This window comes from Loxodonta africana, chromosome 18, assembly GCF_030014295.1.
Source record: "Loxodonta africana isolate mLoxAfr1 chromosome 18, mLoxAfr1.hap2, whole genome shotgun sequence".
Classification (NCBI taxonomy): Eukaryota; Metazoa; Chordata; class Mammalia; order Proboscidea; family Elephantidae; genus Loxodonta; species Loxodonta africana.
The window spans coordinates 14,866,991-14,889,897 of NC_087359.1; the positions used below are offsets into that span (position 1 = coordinate 14,866,991).

The following is a 22,907-nucleotide window of genomic DNA, read 5'->3' on the forward strand; positions in this document are numbered from 1 at the left end:
CAGAACCTCAGACTAGCCCAGGGAAAACACCGACCTCACGTGTCAGCCGCGGCCCAGAGACCAGCGGGCATGCTCGGGGCAAGGGACAGGCCAGTCTGTACAAGTTGCCTCTGCAAAACATCCCTTAGAGGAGCTGGGAAGCCTGGGTTTCCGGAAGACCTCCAAGACCAGATATGGAGGAGTTGAGAAATGCAGCTTAAGGAAAAAAACATTTCAAATGTTCCCCTCGGCAGGCGGGAAGAAAGGAGAAAGGAAGGCACAATGCTTAGGGTACAGTGAGCCTCTGTTAAGGGTGGTGGTTGGACAACACGGTGACGGTATTAAACGTCACTAACTGTACCTGGGAAGAGGGTTGAAATGGCAAACGTTCTGTTACCTATATATTTACCACAATGAAAAAAATACATGAACACTATTAAAAAAAAAAAAGTTCCCCTTCACGAAATTAAATAGTACCAACTAAAAGTTTTTTTTTGTTTTGTTTTGTTTTAAATGAAACACGGTTTCTCTACTATCAAATATCATCAGGACCCCTGCAGAGGAAGGCTGATAAAAAGGGAGTGATTTGGTCATCAGCACTACAAGCCCCCTTTCAGGAGGTAATCCCAAGACAAACAACGATGCTCTGAGAACCAGGCCCTGGGACTCCTTACAGAGAGATCCACCACAGAGACACTGCCCGCAGGGAGAGGCTGGAAACCATCTAAACGTCCGAGAGGCAGCCAAGTCTAATAAAGCCACATGGCAGCCGGCACCCGCCGCGAGATGTCCTGTCACAGGAGGATAGCTACTCACGTGAGGGGAAACGCTGGACACGAGGAGTACATACAGTACAATCCTCTTGGAGTAAAAAGAAAAAAACAAGTTACCCCTCTCCCTCCACACACAGGGAGAGAGCGGCCAAAACGCTTTCAGGGATCATCTCTGGACGAAAAGGTTAGTTTCTTCCGATTTTGCTCAATTTCAATGACTGTTCCTGACATCAGCAAAAACCTGTTGCCATGTTGAGTCGATTTCGACTCATAGCAACCCTGTAGGACAGAGTAGAACTGCCCCATAGGGTTTCCAAGGAGTGGCTGGTGGATTCGAACTGACAACCTTTTGGTTAGCGGCTGAGCTCTTAACCCCTGCGCCACCAGGGCTCCATTTAGTACTTTTAAAATACAAGTTTAAAAACCCTGACAGATGCCTTGTTATTAAATTGCACTTAAGCCCTCTGAAAGGAGAAACTGTCTTGTTTTTAAGAAATAAACGCTTTGAATGCTGTACTCTTTCAATTGAGCCCCTGACAAAGCTTTCAGAGCTGAAGGTGGCAGTCGGGGAGCAAAATTCTCACTCAGCTCGCGCCACTCTGGGCTGTGAGACTCCCTGGCCCCAAAGCCCTTCCAACCTGGGGGGAACAGAGTACCCTCAAGGACACTGCAGAACCTGTCCCCAAGCCTTTCCTATCACAGGCTAGGAAAATCCAGCACCTTCAGCCGGGACCCACTGAGCAGACCCCACTGCTGCCCTTCCCCCACGCCCCGGCTGGGCAGGTCACAAACAAAGGACCGAGCCCCCAGCTCCTGCTGAAGTGGTGAAGGTGCCAAGCCGAAAGGGGATGTGCCTGACGGAGAAGCCAGCTTGGTCCTGGGGGGCTGGTTTGCACAAGTCTCCATAGACCCGGCTCCAGCTTGATGTTTTCAAATGAATACGCAGCCAAGACTTCAATTAAATTACCAGAAACACTTAAGTTTCCTCACAGGCTCCACAGCAGGGACAGAGAAGGAAGTCAGCTGACCGAGGTGACAACGCTGTTCAAGGGGCATTTCACGGGTCACAAGTGGTAAACTGTGCTCTCCCAACAAAACCAGGAAGCTTCCCGTTTTTATTGTATGTACTTAGTGAAGGGCGGGACTCTGGGTTCTGAGAAAAGTATCTCCCGCTTCCCAGGGCTCACTGTGACCTGTGTCCCAAGGAGAGGGCCCCGAGGGGCCTGTGTGAGCAGGCCCAGGCGGCGGGGCTGTGGTGGGGCGGTACCAGCGGCACTCAGCACTCTTGGGGTCAGGCGCTGTGCAGGCCTCCCCCAGGAGGCCAACTGAAGTCCTGGTACACAAAGACATCGGCGGAACTGTCTAGAAGTGTGTGTGCATCTCAGAGGTGCAGAAATCAATGCATCTCTAAGAAGGAAAGAGCTACAGGGGCAGGCGCTACCGCCCTCCCACAGGCCGAGGCCCCTGGGATTCAGGTTTGGGAAGAGAAAGCAAACATCCCAGATATGCCACTTGGGAACACAGCTCCTGACCACAAGCGGCCAGGCTTTTCTCAGGATCCAGGATGTGGGTTCAGTCCCCTCACTCAGGAAGTGGGAAGGGCAGCCAGTAGCGGGACGCTGCACGCAGGCCTGGGGGACTGGTTCCCCCAATCCACTCATGTCTCCGGAGTCCTCATCCTGGCCCCTGACAGCCCTGGTGTGGGCTGTGTCAACAGCTCGTCCACCCTGGAGGCAGGGGTCCAGGTGAGGCCCGTGCTGAGAGCCACAGCTCACAGCTCACACCGGCAGGCCGCGTGGACTTGTGACAGGCGCTGCACTGGGGGCATCCTTGGTCGCTGGCTGCAATCCCTACCACAGGAAGAAAGCTGCTGAACAAGTAGGTCATCCCACTGGCCCCACACAGGGCACGACCCCAGTTACTTCCTTTGTCCCCGGTTATAAAGCCCTTCCTGGCACCACGTTCTCAGTTCCTGACAAGATTCCCAATCGCAGGAGGGCAGATCCCCAGAAACAAGGCCATTACCACTTCCTCACCCGGCAACAAAGGCCCCAGCCATTTCACAAGAGCAGTTCCCAAACACGGGAGAGTAAAAGCTTGACAGAGTCAACAGCTGATGCTCCTGAAGTCTGCTTAGCTGGTGTCATCTGCCTTCCCTGGCCACAGGAGGCCCCACTGGACAGAGAGTGCACCAGTTCACGGGGCCCTGAACGCAGTCTGGGCCTCACACACTCGCGCACTGGGGTTCCATTCCGACCACTCCAAAGAGAAAATACCACCACCAACACTAGCCAGATGCTCCTTAGAAGCCAGGATGGCAAGACATCATCTCACACACTTGGAACGCATTATTAGGAGAGACCAGTCCCTGGAGAAGGACAGCATGCTTAGTAAAACAGAGGGTCAGCAAAAAAGAGGAAGACCCTTAGCAAGATGGACTAACACAGCGGCTGCAACAATGGGCTCGAACACAGCAACAATTGCGAGGGGGGCGCAGGGTCGCTATTGAGTCGGAACCGACTTACAGCTATTGCCAAACAAGGGCCCAGCCTGTTGTTGACCCTGAGCAGCTCATTCTCATTCTCAGAAGGGGTTGGGGACACTGGGATACTCACATCCCTGAGAAAGCACCTCTGAGACCAACCGGAGCCATGCACCGCCAACCAGACCCCACAGCCATCACCCAGCCTCTCCTCTGGCTTAGAAGTGACTCTGAGAGAGCCGCCCCAACAAGGCGCCCTGGGGATGTCTCTTCCAGGGAGCAAAGGGTCCCCAGCGAGGTCCGTTCCTCTCAGCTCCCTCCCCACTCTCATGGGGAATGCCTGCCTTCACCCTCTCAAGGCTACAGGAGGAGAACAGCACCCCATCTTTCTGGGTGACGGACCCTGACATGAGAGGCAGCTGCCGCTGGGAGACTCAGGAGTCCCCAGCATCCTGTTCCCACACACCCCCACTCAGATCTGCCAGGCCCATGAGTGAGGGGCCACGCAGCTGGGCCCACCACCCCTTGTGCAGCTGTTCCTACACCAGCTCTTTACCAGATAAAACAGTTACGTCACCAGGATGCAAATCGTCAGTGCAAAAGCACAGCAGGACAGACGCAAAGTCACAGAAGTCTGTGGGAGGGGATTCAGAAGCCTTGCAGTGGCGGAGTTCTCCATGAGCCAGGCCTTCTTGCACTGACAGCTGGATGCCTTCCAGGGTCGGCCCTTTTTCCTGGCTTCTCCTTTCCACATGCAAAGCCCATGACTCCCCATGTCCCTGTCTGCCACATGGCCACTTCCTTCCACTGTCCTCCCCACTCTAAACACCTCCTTGGGAGAGTCTTTTTCGGAACTGACAGGATGCTGCCAGAAGCTCTTCCCAGGGGGCCCAGAACCCAAGTCACCCTGGCTTCTCCACCGCGCCTGGTAAGAAACAGTCCCCGGTGCCAGTGAGTGATGCACTCGGCCAGGCCAGCTGCCGCCGTCAGATCGGCTCTGTGGAAGTCTGTCCCGTTGCTGGCAGTTGTCCTCCCTCTGCTCAGTCCCCAGCAGGACATCAGAGCAGGGGTGGCCCTCAGGCAGGATGGCCTCAGGCAGGATGGCCCTTGGGGAGCCCCGTGACTCAGGAAGACCCATTTGCCCCAACCCACCTGGTGGAGCTGTTGCTGCAGGGCTCGGTTTTCCGTCACGATGGCGATCTGAGCCTCCAGGTCCCGGTGAACTGACCTGTACCCAAAATTAGGAGAGCCAATCAGCGTGAGGCAGGGCAGGCTGCTCCCCGCCAGGTACAGCCAGAGGCCTGCAGGGAAAAGGAAACGTGCAGACAGGAAGTCAGCGCACACCTGCATGGTCCGCTGTAAGCACTGCTTCTGCCTAAGAGCAGCCCACCTCGGGGCGCCCCAGAGCCGAGCCAGCCACATGGGGGGCTACACTGTGACCTGCAGCCACACCTGCCCCAGACCCAGATGCTGCTGGGAGGGGAGGGATGGGGCTCTGGGTGCCTGGCTCAGTCCTCACTGTCCTCGCTCACAGCCATGTTCGGAGATGTGACAAGAAGGTGGCTCTTAAAGGGACTTGGAGGCACCTATGCTCAGGTTCTGCTCACCAGAGCCCCTGCCCAGGGGATGCAGGCCTCCACCTCCTTCTCAAAGCTGCCTCAGCCACCCCCAACCCCCGCCTGCCCACACTGCTAGCTAAACCCAGCACCCTGCTCTGGAGCAGCTGGAGCACCCTTCCCTGTGACTGCTGAGAAAATAGCGTGGTGAGTTCACCTGCCTGCCTGGCGGGAAAAGAGCCACTGCGTGCTTGTCACGTGGCTGGGAACAGTGCCCTTCCCACCCCACCACACCTCTATGCTGGCCCTCAACACTGGCCGAGCACAGCTTCACATGGGGCAACAGACATGTCACAGCCCCAGGCGGGGAAAACATCTACCCTCCTGTCTAGGGTGCTGCAGGCTGCTGGTGCACCAGGAAAAAGCATGCAGCCAAAGGGGCTCCAGGAGTGAGGCTCTGCCTGCATGGGCCATGGTCTCAGGAACACCCAGGGGGCACCCACCAGGGTCGGTGAGGAGACAGCTGAGCCCTGTGAGGGTCGCTCCCCTTTCCGCTGCAGACGGAGCCAGCGGGCATCACAGTAAGGGAAAGGAGGACACTCAGGGCAGGCGTCAAGGGTGGTGAGGACCTCATCCCCCGCCAGGAGCTGGCCACTCTGCCAGCACTGTGGGGCGCAGCTGCAGTAAACACTGCGGTCGTGGGCTCTCCCAGACCACCAGCATGACAACAGGCAGCCGGTCCCCATCCCATCCCCCATTTCTAGCGTCTGCTTCACAGCCCTGCCCAATCAGAATCACTTCACCTAAAAAGACTATCCCCCAAACCCTCCCCGAGGGCCCAGCAGGGGGTTTGGACCTCCAGTCTCCTCTGTGTGGGACCCTCCCCAGCACCAAGACTGCTCAGCCCAGCAAAGCCAGCAAAGCCAGCCCAACAACATCGGTGTGCACAAACGGATCCACAGACCCCCACGGGCCCCCGCACCCTCCAACCACACCACGACCCAAATGCCACCTGGTGGCAGGACACTTTCACAGGGCCCGCAGACGATACCCAGCATCAGCGCATGCAAATCAACGTACGTGACACACACTGAGGGCCTAAAATAGAAGACCATTTCCTAATTCTCACTCAGGGCAAGAGCATTTCCAAGAACGTCTTGGCTAAGAGATGACGCTGCTCACTGCTAGTTCCTGTAATGGTCCCCTCCCCCACCAAGGGCCCACATCAAAGCCGCTGGCTGGCCCGTGCCTGTAAAAGCTGAATGGAGGCGCCGCCCAGTGGGCAGCTAGCTGGGCAGGTGATTCTGTGACTTGCCTTCTCCTCAGACCAGAGACAGTCATGGGCAGACCATCCCCCTCACTGGTCCCTGGCAACCCCAATGCCCATCCTGCCCCAAGGGTCCCACACAGTGGCTAAGCACGGTCGTCCACAGGATGGCACCTCACACATGGCCTCCCGTGTCTCTCCCCAAGCCCAGGCTGCGGGAGCATGGTGCGGGCAGACGGCCCCTGCAGCCTCACAGCCAGGACGAGAACCTCTGCCCGCTGGCTGGCACCAGTCCTACTCCTTGAGGAGCATGCGGGCCCCAGAGCCTGAGTGCTCATGCCGCACACCCAGCAGTCAGCCCTCCGTGGGGTCTGGCGCAGTGGGCACACGTGGTCTGCACGTCTCGTGACGGGTTAAAGTCCACCTGAATCATGGAGCCATGACCCTGAGTCCCTCCCAAGGACTGGTGGCGCTAGACCAGGTCTGGTGGGGACGCTAACGGCTGGTCCTGCTGGTCCTTCTCATTTACAGCATCTGCCCGAGCGCACCACCTTGTCTTCATTACAGTCACCCCAGAGAGTCTTTCAGACTTTCCTCATCACCCCATGACACGTTACCACCACAGGCACACCGCATGTCTGTGTGTACAGTACGTGTATATGTTCATCGCCCCGTGACACGTTACCACCACAGGCACACTGCGTGTCTGCATGTACAGTACATGTACATGTTCCTCATCGCCCCATGACACGTTACCACCACAGGCACACTGCATGTCTGCGTGTATAGTACGTGTACATGTTCCTCATCGCCCCGTGACACGTTACCACCACAGGCACACTGCATGTCTGCGTGTATAGTACGTGTACATGTTCCTCATCGCCCCGTGACACGTTACCACCACAGGCACACCGCATGTCTGCGTGTATAGTACGTGTACATGTTCCTCATCGCCCCGTGACACGTTACCACCACAGGCACACTGCATGTCTGCGTGTATAGTACGTGTACATGTTCCTCATCGCCCCGTGACACGTTACCACCACAGGCACACTGCATGTCTGCGTGTATAGTACGTGTACATGTTCCTCATCGCCCCGTGACACGTTACCACCACAGGCACACTGCATGTCTGTGTGTATAGTACGTGTACATGTTCCTCATCGCCCCGTGACACGTTACCACCACAGGCACACTGCATGTCTGCGTGTACAGTACGTGTACATGTTCCTCATCGCCCCGTGACATGTTACCACCACAGGCACATTGCATGTCTGTGTGTACAGTATGTGTACATGCCTATATTTTACACATAAACAGAGCCAGATTCTTCAGCTCGCTCCTCAAGAACAAGTCGTGACACACACCTATTTCTTGTCTTTCTCTGTCTCCCTCAACTTCTCTTCCTCTTGGGCCCAGGCTGGACTCCAGGTGAATGCGTGGGAGGTGGCTCACCCCCTTAGCTCCTGGCCATCTGGAGAGGCCTGAGATCACACCTCCCCACATCCCCTCTCCAGCCTTACGGGCCACTGTAATCTCCCTCCATTAAAAAAAAGATCTGTAACCGTGGTGGAAAGATGGCGCTGATTAAGGGCAGGGTTTCACAGCTGATTTATGTCGTTGCGGTTGAGAAGTGTATACCTATAAAACGTTTAACTGGCAAAAGGTGCACAATGTATTTATAACAATGACCAAAAAAAAAAAAAAAAAAGCGTATTGCTGAGGCTGCTCATATACAACCAAATACCTCATGGGCTTTGGTTCCTTGGTTTGGAGGTTTAGGGTCATGGTTTCATGGGAAATCCAGTTAATTGGTCTAACAACACGTTTAGTGCTTCTGTTCTACCTCCTAGTTCACTGCGTAGTGTCTGGGGTCTTAAAAGCTTGTAAGCAGCCATCCAAGGCAAAACAGTTTGTCTCTATTCACCACGAACAACAGTGAAAGAAGGAGAGTCAGGAACAGAAGGAGGAAATGGACTGTGAGGCCAACTGCCTCCAGGAACAACTGCCTCCTTTGCCACAAGACCAGAAGAACTGGCTGGTGCCCGGCTACGATTACTGCATATTTTGATCAAAGATACCATATTAGAATCCTGATCTAAAGGGGGAAAATGCAGATCAGAATTCCAAATTCTCATGGACTCCAGACTTCCTAGTGCCATGGAGGATGGATGAACCGCTGAAACTAATATCCTGAGATAACCTTTAAACCTTAAACCAAAAATATCCCTTGAAGTCTTCTTAAAACCAAATTAATAGTTTAGCTTAATTAGTAAAAAGTGTCTGCCTTGAGCATTATGCTCTTTTAAGAACCATTTATATGGGATCAAACTGACCATAGCAACTCGAAAGATTAGACAGGAATCTTAGGAGGCAGTGAGTTTATGTTAATGCGGGAGGAACAACTCAGAAAAGGAGGATGAGAACGGTTGCACAACTTGGAAGAATGTAATCAGTGTCACTAAATTGTACATGCAGAACCTGTTGAATTGGTGTGTGCCTTGTTGTGTATACTCTCAACAATAATAAGACAAAGCCCAGATGGCAACCAACAGTAGCCGCCTCTGCTGGGAGCCGCCAGGAGATGGTGTCAGTGAAGCGCGTGGATAAAGCAGAGACCTAGACAGCAATGCCACGCGCTACTAGAGCCTCACACACAGCCTTCCTCCAACCCGGAGAGCTCTGCACATCTTTCTTGATTCAACCTCAAGTCTGTGCCCCCAGGACTGCTAGGAAACTTCTACTTGCGGAGGGCGATCGAGCGGCCCTGTGAGTTCCACTTCGTCTCCCTCCCTCTGTGCCAGGGCAGTCTAGCGGTGGGGAGCTCCAGTCAGGCCCACAGCCGGTTCAGGATGTCTGGGACGTGTACGAAGAGAGAGAAGGCCACGAGAGCAGGGACGTGCTGTGTTTCCCCAACCCAGAGCCATCAACGGTGCATCGAGCCCCACTCTGCTCATGCCTGGCCTGACCTTTGGGCCCAACATCTTTGCCGTTCCTGGAACCACCAGGTCAGGAAGAGCACTTGGAAGGAGGCACAGAACAGGAAAGGGGTGAAAACAGGCCTGCAGGGTGGGCTGCTGAGGAACAGGGGGCCTGGCGCCAGCTCTGCCCTTGCCACATAACGTGGGTGTGAAATGCAGAAAGATCGCCTGAACTGGGAGCCCCTGGGCCTGAAGACAGCCTCCTCATCTGAAGGGGCACCTGCTCCATCGGCCATGCCCACAGTCCCCAACATCATTCTGAACAGTCACCAGACTGTCATCGCTTCCCGAGGACTGTGAGCCCCTCCTTCCCCAGCAGGTACCTCATCAATCTCACTGCCCCCGCCCCCCACCTCAGTCCAGCCACACTGTCCCCATCGTTGCTCTTCAAGCCAATTGTGGTCTTGGGGCATCACACTTTTGTTCCCTCCACTGGGAACATTCTCGTCCCAGGTGTGGGTGTGGCCAGCTCCTCTCCTCACACAGGTCTCTGCTCACTGGTCACCTACGGGGAGAGGCCTCCCTGGCCCCCAGCCAGCAGCCCCCATCAGGCCTTCCTCGCCACCCTGCTCACTGTCTGACGTGATGTGTCTGCTGGTCTTCTGCTTCCCACTGCACCCAAGATTCAGGAGGACAGCAAGCTGCTGTCTTGCCCCGTGACCTAGTGCCAGGGGTGTGGTGGTGCCTGGCACACAGTAGGTACTTAGCAAATAACTATTCAAATAAAAATAAGTAAGATAACTAGGGGAGTGGTTAAGGGATCAGCTGCTAACCACAAAGTCAGCAGTTTGAATCCACCAGCCACACCTTAGAAACCCTGCGGCAGTTCTACTCTGTCCTATAGAGTCACCTATGAGTCAGAATCCACTTGGTTTTAAGATAAATTAAACGAGGGTAATAATCTCTTCCAACAAATGAAAATAAAATTCAACATGAAAAAGCGTTGACCTTCTAAAGCAGACACTCATAACACATTTCAGGCCTTCTTTGAGGATCTAAGAAAAATTCAAACTTATGTACCCTTTCTTGCCCCCCATAACCATTCACAGTGTCTTCCAGAGGGTTCTCAGCCCCTATAAGCACAAAGCAGGGACAGCCCTCAGGTGAATTCGCATTCTCTGTCCAATGCCGGACCAGCTCGTGGAAGCTCCCAGGGGCCTATAGGCTGGCACCGCCCCCAGGACACCTGCCCAGGGGACCCCAGGTAAACAAGGCAGGGCTGCCACACCCCTCCTCAGCTCCCCTCTGGGCACCGTGCCAGGCCGCCTGTCGGGAAGGCGTCAGAAGCAGTGGTATTCTCACAATCATTAACAGAGCTCCCTGCCAGCATGAGTCACGAACCTCTTCACCCACTGCCCGTGCTCCGCCCTGGCCACACACATGTTGCTAACCAGGATAGTGCATCCTGATGACATCAAAGCAATGTGTTAACACTCGTTTTCAGGTCCCTGTCCTGAACGCAGGCCCAGAGCAGAGCCACAGTCCCCAGCATGTGGACACCGCACCCACCATGCTCTGGGACAGAGCGTGTCGTCCAAGAAGCCGCTAGGTCCAGGATGGGCTGGGGCCACCCAAGTAGAGTTGTGCCTCTCTAGGGCCTCAAGGCTCACTCCCAGCACTGGGTAAACATGGTATAGTCATCCCTCAGTATCCGCCAGGGATTGGTTCCAGGACCCCTGCAGATACCAAAATCCACAAATGCCCAAGTCCCTTACATAAAATGGCGAAATATTTGCATGTAACCTACACATATCTTCACAGATACTTTAAACCATCTCTGGATTACTTACAATGTAAATGCTACGTAAACAGTTGTTACACAGTACTATATTGTTCAGGAAATAATAACAAGACTTGAGGCAAATAACGCTCAAGAAAACACGAGTGCTGGAGAGACAGGATCCACAAGACGGCGGGAGGCTACAGCAGGGGACGCCGCACATTGCTGCATTCCCGCCAACTCAGTGGAGCGCTCACAGAGTGGCAAATTCAAGTTTTCCTTTTTGGAACTATTTTTTCCCCCAAATATTTTCAATCCGCCATTGGTTGAATCCACAGATGCTAGAACCGGGGATAGAGAGGACTGACTGTATTCGCAGTGCTGATAACACCGCTCCCCTCTGCATCCCTCTCCCAATCAGGACTAAAGGTGGAGGGGGATCCCCCACATCCATTCAGATGAGTCACTCATGGTGCTTCCTGTCAGGGTCCAAATTCTAACCTTCCCGAGGACTCTGTCTCATCACATCCACCAGGTGAGGGGTTGTCAGGTGACCAATAAGGAGCTCAGGCAGCTTGGCCCACCTCCTATGGCCCCCCAGGGCCCTCCCTAAGGCCAAGAAAATGCAGCTAGTGACCCCAGTTTCACCTCCTCCTGCTCTACTCTGATTCACAGGGGGAGCGGCAACACATACACCATACACCAAGAACAGGGCCAAGGAAACCAGACCCAGGGGTCCAGGCCCTCCCACCCGCACACCCACTGCAGTGAGGGGCCCAGGCCTTCCCACCCCCACGTCCACCACAGTGAGGAGTGCCGGCCCTCCCACCCCCATGTCCACTGCAGTGAGGGGTCCCGGTCCTCCCGTCCCCACGTCCACTACAGTGAGGGGTCCTGGCCCTCTGGCCCCCACGGCAACTCCAGTGAGGGGTCCTGGCCCTCCCGCCCCCACATCCACTGCAATGAGGGGTCCAGGCCCTCCAGCCATCCCGTTCACCGATCATTCATGACTTGCACACGCTCCCCCTCTGTGGCTCCCTCTGTGGCTCCGTGTCCACACAGAACCACTCTCGCCCCCCATGCCTCACAGAAGCCTTTCCCTGAGTGAATGTCAACACAAGTTCTGTCACCCAACTCTCCCAAAAATCCAATGTGACCACCCCATTCTACAGATGGAAAAAGAATCCAGGACCCTCGGCTTGAAGATGGTCAGTGTGAGCTGAGAACCTGGATTTCTGGATCCAGGGCTACACCAAGCCACACTTACACAGGATCATCCCAGCATCCTGACCGGGATGCAAAGGTGCACCAGAAACTGAACAGAGAACCTACTACAAGGAAGTCTCCAGTGTACTCCTTTAAATGGTGGACGGGTCCTCTGGTTCTCTGAAATAGCTGAGTTTATAACTATGTGATACATATCCAGGCCTCTGTGAGATTAGCACAGCATGCCAGTGAGGTGCACCACTACTCAGTCTGCCCAGCAGAAGACACACGGCTTCCAGAAACAGTCATCACACAAGAACTGTCCAACCAGGTGTCTAAGCTACAGCCAGGTGGCCTGGCAATCCTGTAGAATACGGGGACACGATGGAATACACCCTGACCCTGGAACTTGCTATCAGCTCTAACTGGCACCCACTGGCACTTGCTGACAAATGTAAGACTTCTCTCCCACCTAGCCTGCCAGCCCCCAGGAGCAGGACCATGCCGGGGCCAAGGGCAAGCTTCACACAGTCAGGCTTCAAACCCTCTTGTCACCTGACTGGGGCGGGAGGGAGGGGGTACTGTGCTAACAAACGAAGTGCCATCCCAAGCGCAGGGATCCAGAAGTGGCAAACAGCGCTCCGGCCAAAGGCTTCTGGGAGCAGTAGAGCCGAGACTGGCAGGGCCTGTCCTGCAGGAGCTGGACAGGGACTCGTGGCATCAGCCACACAGCCACAGCAGCAATATCCCAGGGCCGGCACATGTACCCAGCACAGGCCTGGAGCACAGACTCTCAGTCAGTGGCCACAGTTCAGCACCTGGATCGCACCGCCAATGGCGCTTGCTGGTCCAGCACAGCTCTGGTCTCTCCAAAGCCTCACTGCCATCAGAAGATGAACCAGAAGAGGGTGCCGGCCCCTCACCTGCTCATCCCACAGATCAGCCTGACCTCGCACTCGGCACTGAGCACACTGACCCCGGCTCCTGGTTTCAGGGTGAGGCCCCTCCATGTGCAAGAAGCCCCTCCCAATGCAACCTACCGCCAGCGTGCACACACTCACGCACTCACACACATGCCCCCACCCCCCCACCCCCCTCCCGCCGCCACACGAGCACACTCGCCCTGCAATCCAGCTGTAGATTGCCCGTGCCTTCCCCACTAATCCAGCACTCCCCAGACTGCAGGCCCCACCCACCCCTGGCGGAAGAGGGCGGCAGGAGCAGGCCAGTCCGGGAAAAGGCGAGACACACTGGAAAAGCCGGTCCAGTGCTTTGGTTTCAATGGTAACTGGGGAGTCACTGCACGTTTATCAGCACAGCTTCGGGATAATAACCCCCATCCCTCTACCGTGGACTGAAAGAAGGGCATGGTGACAAGGGACCCCTTGCTGCTTTACCCACAGTGTAGACGAGGAGCAAGTAGCATCTAAACATGCCCCTGGGCAGCTCTGCAAGCACTTAGAGACACGCATGTACAGACAAATGTCACTCAGGTAGACACACGTGCAGACACACACGAACAGATACTATACATGCAGACACGCGTAGATACACATATAGACACACATGTACAGACAGACACGCATACGGATGTGCTCACGTAGGTACACACCTGTACAGACACACGCAGATACATGCACCCATACAGATATAACACGGACAGATACTTATACATACAGACATGTACAGACACACATGTACCGACACGCATACAGATGTGCTCACATGGGTACATGCCTGTACAAAAGCAGCAGATATACACACCCACAGACAGATACTATACATACAAATGTGTATAGATACACATGTACAGACACACACATACAGATATACGTGCATACAGACATGCTCATGTAGGTATACACCTGTACACACACACGGACAGATACTATACATAGAGATGCGCGTACAGATACACATGTACAGACACGTACACGTACTCATGTAGGTACACGCCTGTACAGACACACATGCAAACACACATGGAAATACACTATACATACAGATACACATGCAGACACACATGTATGGATACACATGTAGATATACACACACAGACGTGCTCACATAGGTACACACCTGTACAGACACATGCAGGCAGATGCACCCACAGATACACTCACGTGCATATACTCACATACACACACTCACACACACACACACACTCGGAGACGTGCGCACACACAAGTGGTCTCTGCCTCATAGCTCTCCAAAGCTCAAAGCCGCTAACTTCTCCCCACTTCTCAGCTCTCTCTCTCCAACCCCCCACCCGTAGGCACTGTTGTCATTCTCAGCAGTCGCGATGCCAATCCTAACATACTTTTCACACACACCGCACCGGCTGGTCCTGCCTGCCCTGAAGACACCTGACCCTCAGCCCCACAGTACAACGGGGCAGCTCACCTCCTGCCACAGCACCACCACCTGCCAGATCAGGCACTCACTGGACCAGAAACTCCACCCGCCAGGCCTCAGCCCGGTCTGGGCTGTGCAGCAGGCTCTCCTGGGGAGGCTGTCAGAAACACACATGGGGTTCAGGGGCCAGTGGGCCTGGGCTTCTCTATTGCTTAAAACATGGCTCCAGTTGAAACGCACTGGTTTCATTAAAAAACATAAAAGGTCTTGGACCTGAGGGTTTGAAGAGGTACTCAAGCTTATCAGCACTAAAGTGGGCCCGTGGCGGTCCACACCTGAGGTGGGTGCAGGGTGGGGGCCCCAGCACTCCCTTCTCACCAGCTTACACCCCAGCTCCTCAGAAAGCACCAGGACAGGGGCAAGGGGGCCTGGATGCCCCAGGGGGGTCAAGAGAGCCCAGCAACACAAAAGGGCAAAGGGGGCCTGAAGGAATTAACCAACTTGGTGATGTGGGTTCCCAGAGTCAGAAAAGGGGGTGCAGCCACACCTCCAGAGGCAGGGACAGGCATGGCATGAAGAACCAATGGCGATAATCTTGCTGCTAAGCCCAAGGCTTTGAATGCGCTTCATCCGTGCCTCAGAGAGCTGCACCTGAGGTGCCACCACGTCTGGGCTGGTCCTAGGACTGCCAAGGAGGGATCGTAAATCAGACTCCCTCCCACCCCCCACATCAGGGAGCAGTGTGGGGCAGGTAAGTACAGAGCGTCAGCTTTCAGAGGAGGGGTTGGGCTGCTGTACAGGAAAATAAAACAAGGCAATAGCGAAGAGAAGACAGAAAAACCGGAGCTACGGATGCCAAACAAACCATCCTGATGAATTTTCTCTGGCCCTGAGAAGAGCACTGCCAACAACGGGGAACTCAGTGATCAAGAACACTACCTCACATTCCCCTCCAGCTGTCTGAGGAGAGACAGGATACGTAACGTGTTTTTAAAAACATCCACCAAAATGATTTCAGTTTGTGAGTTTTTGCTGTGTAAAGTAACTGAAGCTCACTTTAACAGGACTGCTCTCACCACCCCAGGACGCCACGTGGAGGTGAGGTGCCTTCAGAGCTGCTGGAACGACGACATGGGAGAGCGGGGATAGGCCCCGGGTGGCAGGGCCGGGCACATCGCCAACCAGTCAAGCCCCTGCATGGAGCCAGGAGTGTGGGGTGCGTCCCTCCCCCGTTCCCTCAGGCTCCCCCCATGCTGGGGCAGTCGTCCAGCCGGCTGCCCGTGTACCTTTGGCGTGAAAGGTCCAGCCCCTCCGCCAGTACTCCTGCAGCTGGACGCGCTCCTGTTGGCCCAGGCTGCACACCTCTCTGTAGAACTGCCGCTCGATGTGGACGTAGGCTGCCGGAATGGCACCGGCCACGCCCTTGGCCCCAAAAAAGCCGTTCACCTCCGGTGAGGCCAGCAGGATCCGGTAGTCGGCCCGTGTGCCCAGGACCAGGTCCATGTAGGCCTGGGTCAGGTTGAAGTAGCCCGTGGTGAGGTAGATCCTGGCACCTCGCTCGGCCTCAGTCAGCAGAGTCTCAGTGATAATCTCGTCAATCTGGATCTCAAAGGGCTTCATCTGGATCAGCGGGTAAATCCAGGTGTCAGGGGCTGGCCTCCGGTCGCCGGCGGCAGCAGCGTCTTCCTGTGTCAGGAGGGAGTCACTGTGGAAGGTCTGGGCGTGCAGCAGCTGCTGGCGGGTCCGTGCTGAGTTGATCACATCCATGACCCTCTTGTTGGCAGCCTTGCAATAGGCTGCCCGGTCACCTGGAGGGAGATATGGGACAGGTGTGCAGAGGGAAGAGGGCTGACTCCCACTGGTACCCGAGACGTGATGCCACATTTTAGGGCTGTGTGACTAAGATTCCCTGAGCCTCTGCTGACCCACACTGTGGAATCCTCCTTCCAAGCTGTCCTGTCTTCAGGTCGTCTCCCTCCTAACCCCAAACAGCAACACTCATCCTTCACTGAGCACAGGGCCTTTTTCTCTCATAATCACCTCTGGCCTGCTAAGTTAGCCCAGGGACTGGCAAACGTTTTCTGTAAAGGACCAGAGAGCAAGTATCTTAGGCTTTGCAGGCCAAGAGGAAAAATTGAGGATAACACGTAGCTACTTACATAACAAGTGAGCCTGGTGGCGCAGTGGTTAAGAGCTCAGCTGCTAAGCAAAAGGAAGGCAGTCCGAATCTACCAGCTGCTCCTTGGAAACCCTACGGGGTAGTTATACTCTGTCCTATAGGGGCACTATGAGTCAGAATCAACTCGAAGGCATAACCAGAGTCCCTGGGCGGTGCAAATGGTGAACACACTCAGCTGCTAACAAAAAGGTTGGAGGCTCGAGTCCACCCCAGAGGACCTCAGTAGAAAGGCCTGGTGATCTGCTTCTGAAAAATCAGCCATTGAAACCCTATGCAGCACACTTCTACTCTGACACACACAGGGTTGCCATGGGCCAAGCTGACTGGACAGCAACTCGTTTACATAATGAGAGAAAACAGACGTTCACAGTTTTCTTATTGATAAAATTAAATATATAATTACAACAATAAAGTGCAACTCTCTGTATGACTGAAGTTACCAAACAAGAGAAGGGAATTCTTTTGTGGGGAGGATAACACTTCGCTTAATCGGGGCTCAAAGCCAGCATGCCCCATTTGCGGAATCAACTACGAATGTTCTTCTATAAAGGCCGCCCTCTGCTCTCGGCTCAAGCGGCTGGCTAGACCTGGCCTGCTGCAGTTTGCCCATCCGATTGAGACCATGACAACAAAGTACAGAAGCTGGCATGGTCCTTCGTCCAGAACAATACTTCCAGCAAACCTCAGGCCAAATGAACAAGAAATCAGCACCAATCTCCAGGCAAAGGTCAAATCCCAGAATAAGAGCGGGGACAGTGGGCAGCCTTCTAACTGGCATGGGAGGCAGGGACAGGAAAACTGAGGACAGTGTCCAGAGAGGACGCCCGTCCCACAGCGCAAAGTGGAGCGAACCCACCCCAGGGATGGTGAGGCCTCCGAGCCAGGCTGGGTGTGGATGCGGGCAGCCCCCCACAGCCCACAGGAACCTGAGTTGGGCATGCTGACTGAGACACTCCTGTTCTCCGTGCACGGGTCAGAAGGAGATGATCTCCCCATGAGGTCCACACCTGGGCCTCCCCGCCATGCTGACCCTGCTGCAAATTTAGCAGTTGACCTTCCTAAGGGCCACCGGGCAGCAATGCCCCGGGGGCACCTGCTGCCAGGACTTGCCTGTTCCCTGTGAGCAGGGTGAGAGCCCCCAGCCTCCATGGAGCTGAGGGCACAGGGCCTGTGCACAGCCTGGCACAGTCCCTCAGCCAGCTGCTTCCTATAAGCACAGGGCAGGCCCAGTCACGCCCAAGCACAGAGACCCACAGCCCGAGCCCATCTCCCGGGGGCCAGGCTCACCCGCAGAGAGTGATTGACCATGAGTCCCATCTGCTGGCTTCAGAGACAAAGGCAGAATGGGCCTTGGTCACCCAAGTCTCCTGAGCCTGTGGCAAGGCCACTTAGGTGCCTCTCTGTGTCCCAACGACCTACCTTTGTAGGGGTGCACCATGCCCTCCACCACCTGCACCGTGTCATCCCCCTGTAGCTGCAGGGACACGTCCCCTACGGCGTCCACCAGTTCCGTGAAGAAGTCGGCCACCTCCGGGCAGTCCTGCAAGAATACGTAGCGGTCCTGGCGGTTGGTGAAGTAGGAGTCACTCAGGTTGGCGCTACAGGAGGGAAGAAGGCAGTGAGGACTCAGGCCAGGGTGAGCGACAGCGCGTCCTGGTGTCCCAGGCGTCAGGTTAACAAGCAGAGCAGAGGCTGACGAACTCAGACTAGGAGGCACGGAGCCACTAACATGGTTTCTGAGCAAGGACTAGGTGCAAGGAGCCGGGCGAGGGAGGCACAGCTGCCGCCACAAAGTGAGACCCAAAGCACAATCAAGCTGAGACGAGAGATGCAGATGCCGGAAAAGGTAACTAACCCCAGAGGCTGCATACCAGTGCCCATGTTCCTGAATCAAGAGGAGCTGCGTTTCAGTCCTGACTCTGCCTGACACAGGTGTTCCTCCTCCCCGATCTCTATCCCCTCACAGAGAGGGAGGAAAGCATGACAGAGGGTTGCTGTCAGGAGCCAATATGAGTACAGGCAGGGGCTTGGCAAGGGGGCGGCCACACAGAGCGTGCTCAATAAACGGTGGCTGTCTTTCCGTCAGCCTTGGAGGACTCCAGCTCCCGTGGCTTAGACGAGGCCACAGAGCCGCCTGGAGAGTGAGGCAATAGGACTGGAAATGTGCCGGCAGGTTCCCAATCCCATGACCTCCACCCAGAGCATACGGAGGGAGACATCACTGAGAGGCAGGAACTCACCCGCTCAGGATCACGCTGTTGTCAAAGAGATACACTTTGATATGCTGGAGGCCGATGGTCTCGTTGAAGCGCTCGGGCATGAGGAGGCGGAGAAGCCCACGCAGGTTGGGAGTGTGGAAAAGCGACACCCGGACCTGCTCAGGAAACCTCTGCAGCAGTGGGAGCAGCATGGTGCGGGAGTTCTTCCTGCCTGGATGGGCCGGCAAGCCAGAGAAGATAGGGTGTTCACACCAGGAAGCACACCAGCTGCCAGCCGGGGGCCGCACAGAGCGCTCACAGCCACCCAAGCCCATCTACACTAGCCAGGCCACCCAGGCGCCTGTCTACACTGGACAAGCCCACCCAGGCCCCTGTCTACACCAGTCAGGCCCACCAAGGCCCCTGTCTATACCGGGCAGGCCCACCCATGCCCCATCTACACCAGTCAGGCACACCCATGCCCATCTATACCAGTCAAGCCCGTCTATGCCCGCTGACACCACTCAGGGCCACCCATGCCCTCATCTACACCAGTCACAGCCGCCCGCCCGCCCCCTCGTCTACACCAGTCACAGCCGCCCGCGCCCGTCCACACTACTCAGGCCCGCGGTTCTTTCTGGCCTGAGGATCTTGGAGCCAACTCCTCCCTGGATATGGACCATATCTTGGGCAGGGGAGATGGGTCAGTAGGGCAGGTACCTGCTGCTTTTGCCATCCAGTGCCTGGTAACATACCAACCTCCTTCTGGGGCCCTACCCAACTCCCCCACTCTTGGCATTTCTGCTCTGGGTGCCTTGCCCCCGGCCCCACAGAGGGCACAATGACGACAGCAATCCGCCCAGGCAGGCCACCAGGAGCTCTGTCTGACATCAGGAGGCAGACTCTCGCTATGGATGCGTTGCTGGGAGACATGGGCCTGGGGCCCCCGAGACCACACTGGAACCTGAGAATCACCCAGCCCGAGGGCCACAGGGCCAGGAGATGGAGCTGGTGACACAGCTGAGCCCTGCATCAAGATCCTCTCTCCCCCCGCCACAGAGCAGGTCAAGAAATTCTCTTTGTTGCCTAATTTGTTTTAGTGGAATTTTAGTCACTCGCTACAGAAGGAATCCTAATTCAGACCATCAGGCACTCCAGGCCAGCCCTGGGCCATCTTCAACTGCCTCAGTGTACCTGAAGACAGGAGGGGGAACCGGGAGATTCCTATACAGACAGTCTGAGAGAGGGTGGAAACAGGGCCGGGGGCGCGTCAGCCCTACCTCTTGAGCCCCGTGTGAAGTCTAAGAGGATGGAGACCTTGAGGTCTGAAGGGAACTTTGCTTGGAGTGACTTTTCCAGAGTGCTTTCCAGGCAATCCACCTGTCGATGAAAGAATCCATAGAGAATACAAACGTGAGACCCAAAAGATGCAACTGTAAGAAACCGACCTGTCAGCTGACATCTCCTCAGCCCCTCTGATGCCTCACGGTCCCTGCAAGCACATACACAGGAGCTCTTCCTTCCGTGACAGCCCCCACAACAACCAGGAGAAACCACCCAGCGTTCTCTCTGCAGTCCGGGCCTCCGGGGAAAGAACAGGGAAACCCACGGGTCAGAGGCTGGCCACCCGAGCAAGCTGGACCTTCCCACTCTGGGAAACGCTCTCTCAGACGCCAGCTCCCACACATTTCAACAAAAGTCCTCAGACACACACAGACAGTGGCCTACACATGGAGAGCTCTCGGCAAGTCTGAGACACAGCCCGAGGGCCACAGGGCCAGGAGATGGAGCTGGTGACACAGCTGGATGCTATGCTCTTTACCTGCGAGAACCAACAGGCTGCCCAGGACTGTAGCTGGGAGGAGGGGTGGGAGTGTGGATACCAACTTACCTTTCCCCTCCTTCTCCAAACTCCAGCCCCTGTGTTATTTCCTGGCCCCTACCTGTGAGTTTCTGAACATTGTGAACCAAAAAACAGCACATACTAGGGCAACGGCCCAATTCACTACCTCGGCGTAGAAGGCTGCCCCAGGAGCCTGAGACAAGGCAAGTACACTCACGAAACTGAGACCCCTTCAACTAAACCGGCAGCTTCTAGTGTGGGAAGCACACCTTGTGCACACCTGGCAGTGCCAGCCCCTTCTCACCCCACCCGTGCTCACAGTGATTGTGTGCTGGGACGGCAGCAGGCCCAGGGAAGGGAAGCTGACCACAGGCCTGGCACCTGACACAGCCCCTGGCAAAGCCACGGCCAGCCCTGCCCTGTTCCACTTGTCTAGGACAGTGGTCACCAAACATGCTCCCTAAAGACCAGACAGTAAATATCCTGGGCTCAGTGGACACGGGAAACCCAGGGTAGAAAGTGGGAGTGTGCTGTCACATCATAGGGATTGCAACTAGGATCACAACAATATGTGTACTAATTTTTGTACAAGAAATTAACTCAATCTGTAACCTCTCACCTAAAGCACAATTTAAAAAAAGAAAAATCCCGGGTTCTGTGAGCCAGATGGTCTCGTCACAGCCACTCAGCTCTGCCGCTGTAGCATGAGAGCAGCCACGGACAACACACAAAAAAAGAGTGTGGTTGTGTTACAGTAAAGCCCTGTTACCAGGCACTGAAATTTCAGTCTCATACACTTTATGTGTCACAAAATAGTATTCTCCTTTGGATTTTTTTTCAAATTATTTGACAATTTTAAAACCATTCCCAACTCACATAACCAGGCAGAGGGCCACATATGGCCTACTGGCCGTAGTTGACCAAACCCGGGACTGGCAGAAGACAGACTGGCCTAGAGACCCCTGTGTGGGGTGAGAGGGATGCTGGCCAGAGGCCTAGGATCAGGCCTCCCCATGTCCTCCCCTATGGCCCTCCTGACATGGTGCTTTATTATGAAGAGGAAGGAGGCCAGGGTAAAGCAAGCCCCAATGCTTGGATCACAGCATAATCATGCCAATCCCAAATCCTACCATACTGGGGCAACAAAAACAAGAGTTTTCTGAGAGAGAGGCCCAGGAGACGGCGCTACACTAACTCCATGGAGCTCTGCAGCTGTGGGGCATAGGGACCACCCCCCGTAAACCTTACCAGCTCCTGTTCCAAAGGACCTGTCCCCAGGTAGAGGGACGCCATCACGACTCGCCTCTTGGCTATCTTTATCTGCCCCTGAAAGATGAGAATCAATTTCAAAATTCGCAATTATTATTTCAGAGTTCATTGAGAAATTACAGTCCTTGGACCTTGAAGGCAAATAATAGCCCAAGCTGAGCTATCTTGCGTCTCACCCATTAATAGTTAACGCAAACTCAAACCGTGGGTGGTGACCTACCAAGTAAGGACCCACACATCCCTAATTTAAAACAGCCAGCCCGCAAAGTGAGGCACGGTCAACCACACTATGAAACACAACGCAGCCGCTAATAAGAAGGGAGAGGGTTTGGGTGTCCTGACAGGAAAGGTGCCCACGAGCTGTGGCTGAGAGACGAAAGCTCCCACCTGCTTCCACCCCCATGCACACACCTGCACGTGTACGTGTGTGCACGCTTTCAGGAGTGTGGAGAACACACACCAAACGCCGGCAGCCCCCCAAGGAGTGGCGCAGGAAGGTGGGGTGTGCAGGTGTGGGTCTGTGCTCTTCACTTCATACCCTTCTGCACCCTCTACGGTTCTTATAACACGCACACGCACAGACACACCAACGTTCTAAGATGACACGTCACAGCGATCCTAACAGCCAGTGTCCCTCCCTAGAGACACTGCCCCAGCCCTCAACAACGGTGGCAAGGACAGAAAGAGCTACAGCGCTACCACACACCAAACCCTGAAGGCTGCGCCAGAAGCGAGGTTGTGAGGCACATGCCCCCTCACCGTCAAGAAGGGGAGCCATCTTTAACGCAGCATTCACGTGCCTGCGTTACACGCCCGCGTGTTCAACACAAGGACAAACGGCATATCCACTAGACAAACCAATGCACACACTGCTGGACAAAGGTTTATGTAGCAGGAAAAAAAGAGAAGACTTTCCAAGGTGTGGCTACCTCCTTTGTCTTGTTATCTATCAGTAGATGCTTGGGAGGAAGGCAATCATGAAGAAAGGGAAAAGAAGGAAGAGAAATAGCAAGCACAGTGTGAGTTGGCTAAGAGCAGGCAGGAGAGGCGCCTGACAGGTTTCTGCAGGCCCAGCCCCCCAAGAAGAGCCTCAGTTGCA

General features: G+C 55.1%; 1 protein-coding gene across 6 annotated transcripts in view; it reads right to left on the minus strand.

Moving 5' to 3' along the window:
• Window positions 1–22,907, minus strand: part of PGS1 (phosphatidylglycerophosphate synthase 1) — a 37,833-nt gene that overhangs the window by 4,047 nt on the left and 10,879 nt on the right. For 3 of the 6 annotated variants that reach the window (XM_064270643.1, XM_064270641.1, XM_064270642.1), the window contains 7 exons: window positions 21,788–21,865; window positions 19,977–20,076; window positions 18,739–18,928; window positions 17,918–18,096; window positions 15,606–16,127; window positions 4,387–4,535; window positions 35–195 (listed from right to left, as the gene is read on the minus strand). In XM_064270643.1, the coding sequence (XP_064126713.1) occupies window positions 43–195; window positions 4,387–4,535; window positions 15,606–16,127; window positions 17,918–18,096; window positions 18,739–18,928; window positions 19,977–20,076; window positions 21,788–21,865 (1,371 nt within the window). In that variant the 3' untranslated portion in view covers window positions 35–42. The remainder of the gene's footprint in view (window positions 1–34; window positions 196–4,386; window positions 4,536–15,605; window positions 16,128–17,917; window positions 18,097–18,738; window positions 18,929–19,976; window positions 20,077–21,787; window positions 21,866–22,907) is intronic. The other 3 variants (XM_064270639.1, XM_064270640.1, XR_010318277.1) reach the window with 3 other exon arrangements.